This window comes from Cavia porcellus, unplaced genomic scaffold, assembly GCF_034190915.1.
Source record: "Cavia porcellus strain 051 isolate PalLab524CR breed Dunkin Hartley unplaced genomic scaffold, mCavPor4.1 scaffold_2, whole genome shotgun sequence".
In the NCBI taxonomy this organism is placed as follows: Eukaryota; Metazoa; Chordata; class Mammalia; order Rodentia; family Caviidae; genus Cavia; species Cavia porcellus.
In genome coordinates, this window is record NW_026947485.1 from 112,897,102 (window position 1) to 112,910,892 (window position 13,791).

The following is a 13,791-nucleotide window of genomic DNA, read 5'->3' on the forward strand; positions in this document are numbered from 1 at the left end:
AGATTCTTCAGCAGTGTCTCCATTATATGTGTTTCCCCCTTAGAGATCTCAGTGATTCAAATCCTGAGTTTGTGGGAACTTTAAAAATCATGGGTTTCTTCAAACTGTAATTACGTGAAGTTCATTTTGGAAAAGAGATACATGGGTAATTCTTAGAAGCGGGTAAGAATCACTACTGTAAAATAGGCAAGAGTGTGTGTGTTCATGTGTGTGTTAAGAAAGTTAGATGTGATTTTTTGAAAGTCTCATTTATTTAGTGTGTTTAAAATGTGAACATCCTTTTACCCAGAGCATGTCTGTAACTTGTCTGTGTGTCTTCCTGTTGACTGTGCTTTAATGTCACTGCTCTGGGAAGGAAATCGCAGTGTGTCATCTGTCAGCTTGTCCTCTGCACAGGGAAGTTGAAGCTCCATTTCTAAGTCTCCATCGCTCCTCTGATCCTGGCTTAAGTTCCAGCTGCACCTCTAAAACCCTCCACTTCTTCACTAGTTTACTGTGTGAACTCCTCTCAGGGAGCTTTCTGAGGATTCAAGGTGTGGCCTCGACTAAGCTCCTTGGTGCTTCTCGAGTGGTGAGGTGGGCGCCCTCGATCCACCATCTGATCATACTTGCAGACAGCACTCTCCCACTGGAGCGATGCTCTTGGCTTCTTTAACCATTCACTCTGTCTGCACGCTCCTAGAAGGCAGGGCTCCTGCTGACTCCCACTTGTGTTCCAGTGGGGAGCACAGTGCCAAACATTTAACAGGTGTGTGAGGAAGAAACAGGTGCCCCTAGTACAGTCCACCCCGACCTCTGCTAGATTTCAAAGCCTAGGCTTTCATCAAGCTATGAGCATCTCCCCTGCAGTAGCGTGATATAGGGCCAGCTATGTGCTGATTCTAGACTCGATTCTTCACTGGGCTTTGAGTTTTGCTTTCGCCCACTGTATGCAGTGCTGCCATAGGGCTGACTTTCCTGCATCTGTTTCACCATCTGTAAAAGAAGATAATGATGCTGTACTTTTTTCTCAAAACTTGAAGGTTAAGTCAGATCAGAAATGCAGCACAGCTTGCTTACAATGGTCCAAAAGACAGCGAAAATTCCAGACTTCACCCTTGGGACAAGTGACAGGTATCCTAGCCAGGCCTGCCTTTCCTGTGGCTTGGCATTATGGGAAACTCAGGCCAAACTCTTTTCAATTGGTATTAGCACCATTTTGGGAAAACAGAGGTGTCCCTTTACCTGAGATCACAGGAGTTCACGGACTCCTCTGCACGCACTTGCACATGAATTGTGTTTCGAGTAATTCATATCCTCCATTAGTCTTGTAAGAAGGGTCTTGGAAAGTGGGTAATTTGTTTGTAGATGTCAAATTTTTAATAATTTATGGGCTGGGGATGTAGCTCAGTGGCATAAACACTTTCCTGGCAAGCACAACGTGATGAGTTCAGTCCTTGGTACAAAAAAAAAAAAAAAATTATACAGGTGATTAACAGGCTGGGAGCAGATGGCCTGTGCCGTGATCCCCGTCCCATTCCCTCCGGTCCTTGGCACTGCAGTTTCTCCCTCTGCTGCCTCTATTGAAGGTTGCTGTCCCAGTCTGTTGACACCTACACATTTCTACTGATGATTTCAGGACAGTGATTGCAAACTTTATTTTGCGGTCTCTCAAGTCATGGAATCCTCCAAAGTTGTTTTCACTTTCACTTTACTAGACCATTGTCTCATCAACATCTGCTCACCGTTCAGTGAGCACCAGGCTCTCCCCCTGGGAGAGGCATTCCCTGAACATGACCAGACCAGCCGCTGACCTCCTCATGGCTGGCTGAAAAGTGAATGTCTCAGGAGTCACCATAACTATGCAAGGAACTGTCTCCAGGGAAGAAAAGACCCTGAGACAGCCAGCACCTCATTATTCACTGATTGAAGAAAATGGTGTGGAATCATTGGATGATTCAGAGGGTAGAGGTGATCTTATGCTAAGAACAATATTAAATTGATGAGGATCACTTCACATGGCTCAAAGGACGAAGGTGATCTTAAACTAATGAGGATTTTACCTCAATGTCATCTTGCCCTGGAGCATAACAGCATCTCGGGCCATTAAGGCCTCCGGGTCCGAGCCTCAGTTTATGATTTGTGATCCCCAATACTGCGGGAAGTGAGATCACCAGAACTGCAGCTCACATCCCTAACCAGTTGGCTCCCTCTACACATCTGTCTGTTTATCTGGCCATCTCTGTGAGCCTGCTATCCTAGCAGAGTGAAGTATCTTAGAGCTCACTCAGAAACTCAGCTGAAGCCTGGTTCAGTTGCTGAACCAGGGTGCACAATTGGAAAAAAGGCCAGAAGCATAGCTAGGAATTGTGATCTTGAGGGGCAAAGCTATTGCTTAAAAATGCCATATTTTGTGCATTTATTAAAGAAATGTGTACTCCAATTGGAAAGACTGTATGTATTTGTGAGATTTAAATATATTCTTAAAGCAACTCTTGAAAACATCTTCCCACATGCAATTAAAAGTGGTCCTCCTACCATTTCAATTCTATGAACAACAGACTTTTATATTTTCAAATAGTTTAAGCTCTCTCCCCATATTCTGACCTCAGAATGAAGATACCTAGCTATCGTGCTGGAAGCAGTTCTCTCTCACATGTCCTGGGGTCCTTTTGTAATAAATGGCATTAGGTATCCTCTTTATTGTTTCACAGCAGTTTGTCTTTGAATGGATGGTTGTTACTGAGCTTTCTGCTCATTTTGGTTTTGAAGCACTGTTGTGCCACAGTGTCGGCATAAAAGAATTTCTGTACTTGAGAAATACAGATTTGTCGCTCTTGTCAAGCACAGGTATAGGACAGCTTGGCTAGGAATCCTTCCTGGAGAAAAATGAGGTTGCACAGCAATCTTTTCAATGTGCAGAATTCAATCTTTCTGGCATTGAGATTATCATGTATATTAGCTAGTTTGTACGCATTAGAGGAGACAGGAAAATACCAACATAAACCTGCTAATGTTACAAAAGACACAGACAAATCTTTAGGCATCTCTTAAACTTCTGCTTTTCTGACAGTGCTGTGGGTTATCCACAGAGCATCAGGCCTTTAGCTCTGCTAGAGTTGCTGGGACAGGTTGTAGCTTGATGGGAAAGATGGACAACTGGAATGCAGGTCCAGGGCATCAGCTGCTGGTGTCCTAAGGCTACCGGAAAGTATTGGCTCCATTTAACAGAGCTGGTAGATTCCTGTTGTTCCCCTTGAAGGGAATCAGGGAATGAATACAAATAGACCATGAGAGGGCAGTGGAGGGAGATGGGAACAGATCTACAAATGCAGACTGAGAAGGGCTAGGACCAGACCTGTGGTGCTCTGAGAGGATGTGGTTGGTGAGTAGGGAGGGACTTCATCCAATCTGGGACCTCCCAAGCAGGGAGAGAGTGGGAGGGGAGTGGGACTGGGTGACAGACAGAGAGCGATTCTGCAGCAATGATATTTATGGGACTTTCTATTTTGATCACTGGATTATGCTCTCTCATTTACGGTACTGTTTGATTGTATGAAGCAATGTAATTTTTACTTATCTTTTTGCTGGTATTTATCTTTTTGAGCCTAGGGTGTCACACTTTCCAGACAAGTGCTCCCCATGAGCTGCACCCCAATCCCAAACAATGTCATTTTCAAATAATTTGTAAGGGTGTTGACACCCTGAAACTCTGGAAGAGCCTGAGATGAAATGGGGAATCCTGGGGATTTCTGAGTTCCTTGTCAGGGAGGTTTTTAAGTGCTGGGAACATGTGGAGGGAATTTTTTCATCCTTTCCTTTTCAAACACAGGGATTATAATTTCAACATGTGTTTTAATAAACTGTCACCATCCTGCCTATTTGAATTAGACACTTTAAATTGTCCAAGTAATGGCCAGGTCTTAGCACAGCCAACAAAGTAAAAGTCGTTCCCGAGAGCAGTGCAGATGGACTGCTGTGCTGAGCAAAGGATCCACATTCCTCCTCGCATCAGAAAACCCTTCGGAATGAGGTGGAGGTTCCTGTCTTCACCTTCCTTCCGCTTACTTTTGTTTCACAGTTGTGATGAAGGCTACACCGGGGCCCGGTGTGAGAGAGTCGACTTGTTCTACCTAAGAGGAGGCAGAGGACAGATTTTGGTGATTTGTTTAATAGCGGTGATGGTCTTTTTTATCATTCTGGTCATCAGTGTCTGCACATGCTGTCAGTAAGTATTTTTGAATGTAGTTTTCAGTAAAGTTGAGAAATAGTTTCTTAGTTTCTTTCCTACTTTCTCTCCCTTTTGCTTTGGTTGGAATAAATCCTCATTTTAAGGTTTGTTATCATTGAGGTATGTGTAATAAAACACATAAAGCAATTTTTATCATCTTAAATTATGATTTAAAACAAACTTGGAGCAACTGGAATAGAGGAAAGGAGAGAAGGAAGAAGGGAAAAGATTATATGTACCCGGGTATACACACGTATGTATGTATGTATATACAAGATAGATAGCTACACTATTAATCTCTGTTAGTTCATGCAAAAGAACAATTTGTACTTTCACTGTTTGATCATCTTTTTTGGTGCCTAAATCTTGTAACCTGAACAACTGCTTCTAAGATAACAATACACAGCATATTAATTAGGTTTAATTTCCTACTATCTTTTTGAAATTCTGTATCATTTCTATCTTTTTTTTCTGTTTTGCTTTCTTAAAATATAAAATATAAAAAAGAAAAAAGAAAACAAACGAGTATAACCCTTTCAGGTACAGAAAATTATTTTGTCCTGAAGTCGGGTGTGTTTTGTGTTCGTTACTAGGCTAATTAGGGCTTCATTTCTTAAAATGTGCTACGACACAATAACTGAAAGATAGACACAGAAAGAAGCATTTTCCTTAGGTTGGCCGCATTAAATAATTAATTTATGTGCACATTATGGTGACATCATCTTCTCAGTTTTTGCTGTGTAACGCAGCCTTGAGAAATAGAAGCACCTTGCTTTTTTCTTTGAGGCAGAGTGGCGTGGCGCGCTTCTCAGGGATGCCGGTTTCTGTGACTCCTGCTATTCTTTCTTGAATCGCAGCAGAGCCATCCACGGTGTGTGGAACATCCTGCCTTCCTGCCCTGGAAGCCAGCCCAGGCTCCTTGTCATTTGCTTTTCAGGGTTCCTCCGTCACTATTCCTGTTAATGGAGAACCTGAAACAGGAATCAGGGCCACCAGGCAAGGGGAAGATGTAAAAGTTAAACCAGCCTTCCCAGGAGACAACACAGTTCTTCCTTGATGGAGAAGACCCCAAAAGCTGTTCAAAGACTGTAAGAACTAATAAGCAAATTCAGCACAGTAGTGGATACAAAATTCGTAACATTCCTGTACACAAACAGCCGACCGGCCAGGAAGGAAATCAGGAAAATGATGTCACTCACAAGGAATTAACCTAACCACGGAAGCAGAAGACATCTATAATTAAGACCCTGGCACGGTACTCTAAAAACGAAGAAAGAAAGTAAGAAAGAAATGGACACAAATGTCAGAAATGAAGATAGAGTGTCCTTTTCCTGGGTTTGCAGAACCAGTATAGTCAAAATGGCCTTAATACCAAAAATGATATATTATATCTCTACCGATATAGATATAGATACAGATATAGGTATATCATTAATCCCAATTGAAGTGCTAGAAGCATTCTTCACAGAACTAGAAGAACAATCCTAAGATTTATATGGAACCCAGATTTGAATAGCTAATTTCTGAGAGACAAGAGCAAAACAGGAGGTATCACAATCCTGGACTTCAAGTTATATTACAAAGGTACAGTAATTAAAATGGCATGGTCCTGGTACACAAAGAGACATGTGGATTAATGGAATAGAACAAAGACCTCAGAGACAACCCCAGACACATTCAGCCATCTGATCTTTGACAAAGTGGTCAGAAACATGCACTGGAGGGAAGAGAGTCTGCTTAGTGCAGCTTCCTGAACAGGTGCAGCTACTTCCGTGCTGTGGCCTACGCCCACAGAGGGTGCCTGGTGATTCCTATCGTCACAGTGTCCTTGGGACAGAAATGTGGACATGGATGTGTCTTTGACTCTTGGATCAGCTCTGTCACTGTGACTCTTGAGATTCTGGACAAATTTCTTAATATCTGGGAACTTTAATTGGATTTTCTGCAAAACCAAAGCATTAAACCAGCTAATCTGTAGGGTTTCTCCTAGCTATAAAACTTAAAAATATTTTTGAATTTATATACTTGATGGCAGTGGGAAATACTTATGAGGCCAGCTCTGAGGAAGATGAGTGGTCTGAACTGGGAAATGGGCTACCTGGTAATGCTAACTTTGAACAGCACTTCTAGGAAACTGGGAAAGTGCAGAATACAGTATCCGTCTATGGATTAAGGTGGTTGGAAACTAACACATTCAAAGACTGCAGTCACTCTTGTGATTTATTTTTTAATGCTTCTTACCAATTTCTACTGTTCTTTTATGCTCTATAATATACTCCTTACTATATTGTGTAAAGTGAGGTGGCTCCTGAAAACTAAAAAATCCTCATCAAGTATCAACTGTATCTTCCTGTTAGACAACACTTCTGAATTCACGCTGCTTCCTGCCATAGCTGTCATCTGAGCTTAGAAAGAGATGAATTAAAGGAGAACCCAAAAATATTTAAGGAAGGAGAATTGTGCATTTTTGACAGTCTAGAAATAAGATCACAGTCTTTCTTGTTGAATAATTTTGTATTTGCTTGAATTAACAGGCCCAGATTAATTTCTAACATGTTATTTTCCAAGTCCTCTTCGGAAACATCGTAAAAAAAGGAAGAAAGAAGAAGAAAGGGAAGCGTTGGGTAAAGATGTGACTCCTATAAGTGAAGACATTGAAGAGACTAACATTGCTTAACGGTAAGTGTACAGCTGTACGTGGTAGACGGGAAACTGTCCAGGGGACCTCTAAGAGGTGACGTGGTCTAATAACCATTGGCTGGAATTTGGTTGAGTTTTAAGAATAAATTAGTCATTTTTTCATAGACCTGGAACCCAGATGAGGGACTTTGTCATATGTTTCTTTTCTATGTAACCTGTATGTTGTATTTCTCCTGCATGTGTTCTACTTTTGCATGAGAACTGTGGTTATTTTGTTTCCCTCATTCTCTTCTGAGTGGTTAGGGGTGAGATGTTTTCACTTACACCTTCCGAGTGTTCACCATGTGCTGTTGGCTCCTCTGGGCTCTTGCAGCGTCAGCTCGGTCAGAGGCCCAGCAAGGCTCAGGATTCCATTCAGGTCACCCACAGAAGGGGTTTTGGTGGCCCACGGGCAGCTGCAGAGAACTGCAGGGGCCTTGAGCCCTCGGCAGCGGTGGCAAGCAGCTGCTGCCCCGCCTGAGCCTGGGGCGCTGGGAGAGTTTTCACCTGGCACTTGGAGGTGCTTTGCATAGGAGCCCACCAAGCAGGACTGTAGCTGTGGGAGGAACAGGTTCCATGGGGGCCCGCAGAGGGACAGAGGAAGAAATAGTAAAACACCCCCAGCTCTCCTTGCCAACCATCAGACCTCTAGCAGGTGCCTCCCACACTAACTAAGCCCAACCAGAATTCAAAGGCGTGGTGACCTGCAACAGTCCATAAACTGGGACTAGAGCAGGACAGACAGGCTGCAGGGCACAGAGTAACAGGACCAGAGTGGGCAGCACTGGTGTAGTCACCTTGAGCCCAGCTCAGACTGGCTCTGACCTGGGATGCTGTGCAGACTCCTGTAATAGCAGCAGCCCAGAGGTAAAGCAGGCTTTGCCCTCAGTTCGACCAGAGATGCGCCCTGAAATAGATAGTTTTTCTCTTTCTGTTCACTGTTTAGAGCCTTGTCCTCACCCTAGTCTAGTTCCTCTAGGTTATCAGGAAGCCAGTAGCGACTGGGCCTCATGCTCCCTGTACTGGCCAGCATGATGGAGCAGTGGACTCCATAGCAGTCTCTGCAGTACCATCCGCTGTGCCCAGCAGCCAGGAACTCCCTAGGTATAATACCGGTAACCACCTGCGGAGGAATCACAGTGTGCTCCTCCCTCCCTCACTGCAAAAAAAGGCTAGTGCGATTCCAGATGTTGCTGCTTCTCTTATTCCTACACGGTGTGCTGCTTTCAAATGGCTGCTCTTACTTCTTCATTCACAGGCTGCAAAGGCTAATCCTGGCTGGCCCAGTCCACACACTGCCTTGCTCCTTTGGAAACGGACAGATCTAGTCTCAGGAAAACAATTCATAGAAATGAATTTTAAATATCGTGTTTACTTTTTTAAAACTTTACTTTGTGTCATTTATTGCCATTTTAAAAATAATAATAATATAATAATTTAATTATAGTCCAGCACTTGGAAAAAACACCTGGTGAGGGGGCAACAAAAAGAAGGGACATTTTAGTAATTTTCCACTGAAGTTTATCACCAGGATTATTAGTCAAGTAAAAAAAAAAACTAGTAAGATGGAGTTTAGAGCTTAGGAAATTAATTAGCATTAAAGCTACCATCTTCATGAACTGTGTGCTATGAGTTTGAAATACTTCGTTTCATTTGGTCCTCCCAGCAATCTGTGAGGAAGACACTACGATTCTCATTCCCCGGGTAGGGGAAGAGCCCCCCAAGATCCAATGTCCAGCCTAGCTCTATAGAGTCAGGAGTTGTAGGGGTCAGAATTAAAATTAAGCCTTACCTGGATTTGAAGTTGGTGTTCTTAGCTAGGCCCTGTTCATTTGAGTTGCGTCACCTAAGTCAACAGTTTAGGGCAGGATTTCCTGCTCCCTCCTGTGACCTTGACTGTCAAGGCCACCTCCCTGCTATGACACAGGGTGCAGAGTCCCGGCCAGGATGGCTGTGACCATTGTGTCTTTCACAGAATTGACTTTTCTTGTCTATGAAGCCTCAGTGACATGAATGAATCTGTACATTATCAAAACCTGAAGTGTTCCCTAGCTAGAGGAGTGAAGACAGCTGGGAAAGCAAATGCTTGGTATCCTTTGAATCCTGCGGAAGTACTGATGCTCAGCAGAGTACAGTGACAGCCCCAGAAGAGGCTGTGCTTGTCAGGGATGGCGCCCCAGCCTCAGACACACCTTGGCTGTGGCCTACCCTCACTTCCAGTTCTTTTTCACAACAGCGAAGATGTTGGTCTCAGAAGGGGTTGGGTGCAGTCCTTTGTGACTACAGCATTTGTTATTTGATCAGCTCTGTCAGATGCTCCCTCAGTCTTGTGTCCTGCTTAGGAAACACTATGTTAGCCCCGAGAAGGTGAAATCTAGGTTGAACCAGTATTCCATAGGATACTCAGCTCTCTGCATTGATTAGGTGAGTCACAGGAAACAGTGAACTATGTACACAAATTGCTGCAGTATGTGCCCGTCAACCGAGCACCATCTCCACAGAACCCTTGTAGGCTTCACTCTGTAACATGAGTTCCAAAGCCAGCACTCAGCAGGACATTGACACTGAGCCCAGTGGAGAAGCTCCTGGACCCATGTGCAGTGTTGGTGGAGAGAAACATACGGCTACCAGTCAGGGCACACTCACACACCGGTGACATTTGACGTGGATTATTTTTCCTGCTGACTTAATGACATCTGGAAGCAGGACTGTACTCACCTGATTAGTGTGGAATATGTCTTGTTTCTAAAGTTTCCTATGGACTCCTTTCGTCCTCTTTCCTTCTTGGTCTTCTTTGGTACTGAAAAGGCTTAAGAAAAATGCTCCTTAGAGCACTTGGAAAGACAAAGCAATCCAGGAATGTTTCTCTGCTGGACTGAGGTTGGCTGACCAAGGAACTCTCTCAGGTCAATTCAGGCTTGGGAGGATTGCTTTGATTCTACAACTTTAATGATGGCCTTAGAAATTCTGATATCCACCAAAAATTTTAAAGACTTTTGTATCTTTTGAAAATGTGTCTGGTAATTCGTTTGCATATATTAAATGACTGCTTATGTAAACTATCACTATTATGTTATAAAATAAATTTATTTTTAAAACAAAACAAATCTATTTTTATTCTGGTGTTTTATTTTGGTACAATTAGTTGTTAGTAGAAATATATTTGGAAATTATTGCTTTAAAAACATATTTTGTAGAACTATTCATTAATGCATTTGAAATGGTCCCTTCTGACTGCATTTTTCATATTTTTCATAAACATAAAAGCCCAGAGAAGCCGGTTGTGCACCCCATGGTGTGTCTGCTGGCTTCCAGAACACAGTGTTGAGCTTCAACTCCAGCTACATGTGGCTGGTCTGAGCATGGCACTTACTAAGGCCAGGCCAGTGGGAGTCATTTGGAGAAAACTGGGAACTTGAACTCAAGACCATCTTCTTTGTGCTCCTGAAATACAAGATGTGTGTTTGAAACTGTTGATAGTTATATTTTGTTTCTGGTGAACCAGGACACTGATCAGCAGAGGGAAAGGGAAGCTTTGGGCACACATTCAGTGGTGAAGGGAGGGACGTGCGTCCCCTGAAGTCCATGTCCTGGGGACAGCATTGTCCAGGGTTAACCTTGCTGCTGCTCGCAAATTTCATGAACCATATTCCCATTTCTATGACAGCTTTCTCGCTTGGTTTAAACTGCTTCTCCCCACCTGTACTCAGAAGCATGATTCTAAGATTGTGGACAGAGTTTCCTCATCAGAAACGATGAAACTGAAGACAGACCACTCCTACCTAGCACACGGTGCTGGGATGGTGTTAGAGGAAGCTAGCAGTGAAATTTTTACCATGCAGTTTTTGTGGGGCACAGAGAGGGAACAGGTGATAGCAAGCACTCTGTTCTGGGAGCTGTGCCCTCCCTGGGACAAGTCCCAGAGAGGAGTGAGATGTGACCACCCCAGCAGTTAGGTGATGAGCAGGGGACCGACTGTGCATTTCAGCATGGACTGGGGTGGCAATTTCTGGTTTCTGGGTGCCCAAATGCCTGGATTAAAGCATCCAGGAGCTCATTGGTTATGCACTTGGATCATTGGTTATGCACTTCCAGGGAAACTGGTGTGTGAGTGAGTTGGGACCCATCCTTACTGGCACCTCAATGCCTGGAGGGAACATATCCAGGAGGCAGCTCCCTTCTCTGTGAGGGAGGTAGACTTCCTTTCTGCTCTCTTGGACCTCAGGACTTCAGACTCTTAGGCCTTTGAACCCCAAGATTCACACCAGCAGCCCCCAGATTCTCAGGCTGTCAGCCTTGGACTGAGAGTTATATCATTATTTCCTCTAGTTGTGAGGTTTCTAGGACTAAACTCTGCCACACTGCCTGTATCCCTGCAGAGGGACCCGTCAGATGTCTTGTTGGCATAAGCCCTCTCTTGGATGACTGTGTACACCTCCTGTCGTGTCCCTCTGGAGAAGCCTGACTGCTGCAGGTACTCTGGGAGGGGCTCAGAAAGGAAGAAGACCCTGCAGACAGAGCGATGACTGGAGGCCACTAGAGGATATTACACCGGAACTGGTGATCGGCTCTGAGAAGCAAACATCTCTGGTCTGAATACTGTGCAAATGTCACTAGTCCTTGCCTCCTTATCAGAAACTCCAGAGGGAGCAGAGGGTACTGCCACAAGGGAACACGTGAAGAAGGGGGTGGGGATCGGGGCTTTATGTCTTGTTCTGGGTGCCCGAGGCATGGCAGGCAGAGTCTGTGGCGCAGGGGTGGTGGAAGATGGTCCTGGCCTTGCTGATGTTACATGACTATGTGATAGGTGAAGTTAAAGCTTTTTATTTCCTGCAGTGCATTATGTAGGCCTTCTAAATTTTCCTGTGGAAGAGTTTTGGGTTTCCTCTTTCATTACCTGTGCTCACAGCAAGTTACATAGACTGAATAAAATAAAATGTGTCAAATAATGTGCTATTTAGACAAGGCCAGTTTGGCAAAGTTTTGTGACGGAAGTGGAGGATATATTTCAGTGCCTGTGGCTTTTGCTATCAGGACACTGTCTTCAAAAGTCCACTTTCATTTTACCTGTGCCTGATGGGTAAGATAGCCTGAACATCTTGGAGCATTACTATTGTTCATTTACTCATAGACGATTACAAAGTGCCCATCAAGTGCCAGGTACTTTAGTTTCTGAGAGCAAACCAGTTACATAACCGCTGTAAAGAAAATGGTGCTGTGGAACTTACTTTCTCGTGGATCTAATCTTCACAGCGTGGAATTGATAGCAAGACATATCCAAGAAGCTGTGTTGCCCAAATGGCATCACCATCCAGCTTTCTTGAAGACAGCAAGATGAGCTCATGAAAGAACCCATGGGACATCGGGAGCTGCGGGTTCCTCTTGACCATGAATAATGCACCTGTTTTGATAATGATGAGCAAGAGTGCAAAAACGTACACTTACACTTCTTTTGTGTAAAAATTTTTGTTTATGCGTCTATTGGCAATGTCTGGTGACTATTGGAGCTAAGACTGCTTCAAACATTTCCGACAGAGCAGGACACGCAGAAAAGCTCAGGCTGTCTCTTTGCCATTGTCACTGCACCCCGGGAATGTGTCTTCCAGTGACATCGAGTGGCACTTCTCTCTCCTCTCATTAATCCCTGAGATCTGTCAGTTATCAGTGCTTGTGATTCTTCACTAAAAACACACACAAACTGTGTAACTTCATAGGCTATACCAGTAATTATTGTGTAAGACATAACCAGAATCATTTCTGGAAATTTCAAAATATAAATTTCAAGATATGTTTGGTAGACAATTATGTTCAGTACTTGTGTTCTAAAGAAATGCTAACCAAATATGTTTGTAGAGGACTTTTCCTTACATGCTTTATTAATCTCACCAAATTTAAATTACATAAATAAAGTACAACAGAGGCACTTTCAGAGGCTTGCTTTCACTGACACAGACATAATTCTTTGCAAACACGGAACTCCTTAAAGCTGCTCATTGTATATGCAGCCCAACAAAATATTCTGAAACAAGGTGGGCAGTGATGAGCACTGCAATGCTGTTAGTGAGAAGCGAGAGAAAAACACTATGGCTTTGCTCTCCAAACCTATTTGTCAAAGACTGCAATGTGTGAACTAAACAAGATGAACCTCTTTGCAGCACGCACTTCTTCACACTGTGGGAGCCTTGTTCTTTACCCAGTGAGCAAGAAGTAGCAACTCTAAAACTCATCTACATAGAGGTTTTTGTGTGCTTGGTTGGTTTCAATTTTTTACTCCTAAAATAAAATTTAACTCTTGAATACTCTACTGCCATGTCTCTTTTTATTCCAGCTGAATTTTAAAATATCCAAACTTAGGACCAAACCAGTGCTCCTAATCATTAGAGAAGTGCTGTGGTCCTCGGAGAACCTGCCTCTCAGTCTACAATACAAAGGCTGTAGCCACAGTATCTGTATCCAGGCAGAGCTGGTCTTCAGTCTCAGGTCTGCTGCCCATTGTATGGCCCTGGCCTTATATGAAAAGTCAAAATAAATAAGGAAGAGGATTAAATGAGACCATGACTTTAGGAGGCCCATCCTGGTACCTAGCATAAGTATTCCCTAGGCACAAGGCCAATCAGTACTGCCCTCCTGTCCCTCAACCTGTACTGCTATGGCGGTGGAGGTACTGAGAAGTACGATATGCAGAATTCTTGTGCTGATACCGACATGGTGAAAAGTCCCTCTTCTTAAGGATTTGCAATTCCTGTGAAGGGATGTGTTTATTTTGCCAGAACTGGCTGTCTATAGTGGGGGAACTCCATCTCAGTGACCAGTTCTGAGAAAGTCCCTCCTTCACGTTTCTACATTCTGCCTGTCTGTCTTACCTTCATCTTCTGTAAGAGCGGCCAGTGAGGACAATAAAG

The 13,791-nt window shown here is 43.7% G+C and overlaps 1 protein-coding gene across 3 annotated transcripts in view; it reads left to right on the forward strand.

Moving 5' to 3' along the window:
- Btc (betacellulin) overlaps positions 1 to 13,193 on the forward strand; it is a 51,582-nt gene extending 38,389 nt beyond the window's left edge. The window contains exons 4-6 of one of the 3 annotated variants that reach the window (XM_013143684.3): positions 4,061 to 4,207; positions 6,779 to 6,889; positions 12,143 to 13,193. In XM_013143684.3, the coding sequence (XP_012999138.1) occupies positions 4,061 to 4,207; positions 6,779 to 6,887 (256 nt within the window). In that variant the 3' untranslated portion in view covers positions 6,888 to 6,889; positions 12,143 to 13,193. Of the gene's footprint in view, positions 1 to 4,060; positions 4,208 to 6,744; positions 6,890 to 8,147; positions 9,997 to 12,142 lie in introns of those variants that run through there. The other 2 variants (XM_013143683.3, XM_013143686.3) reach the window with 2 other exon arrangements.
- Positions 13,194 to 13,791: the final 598 nt, after the last annotated feature.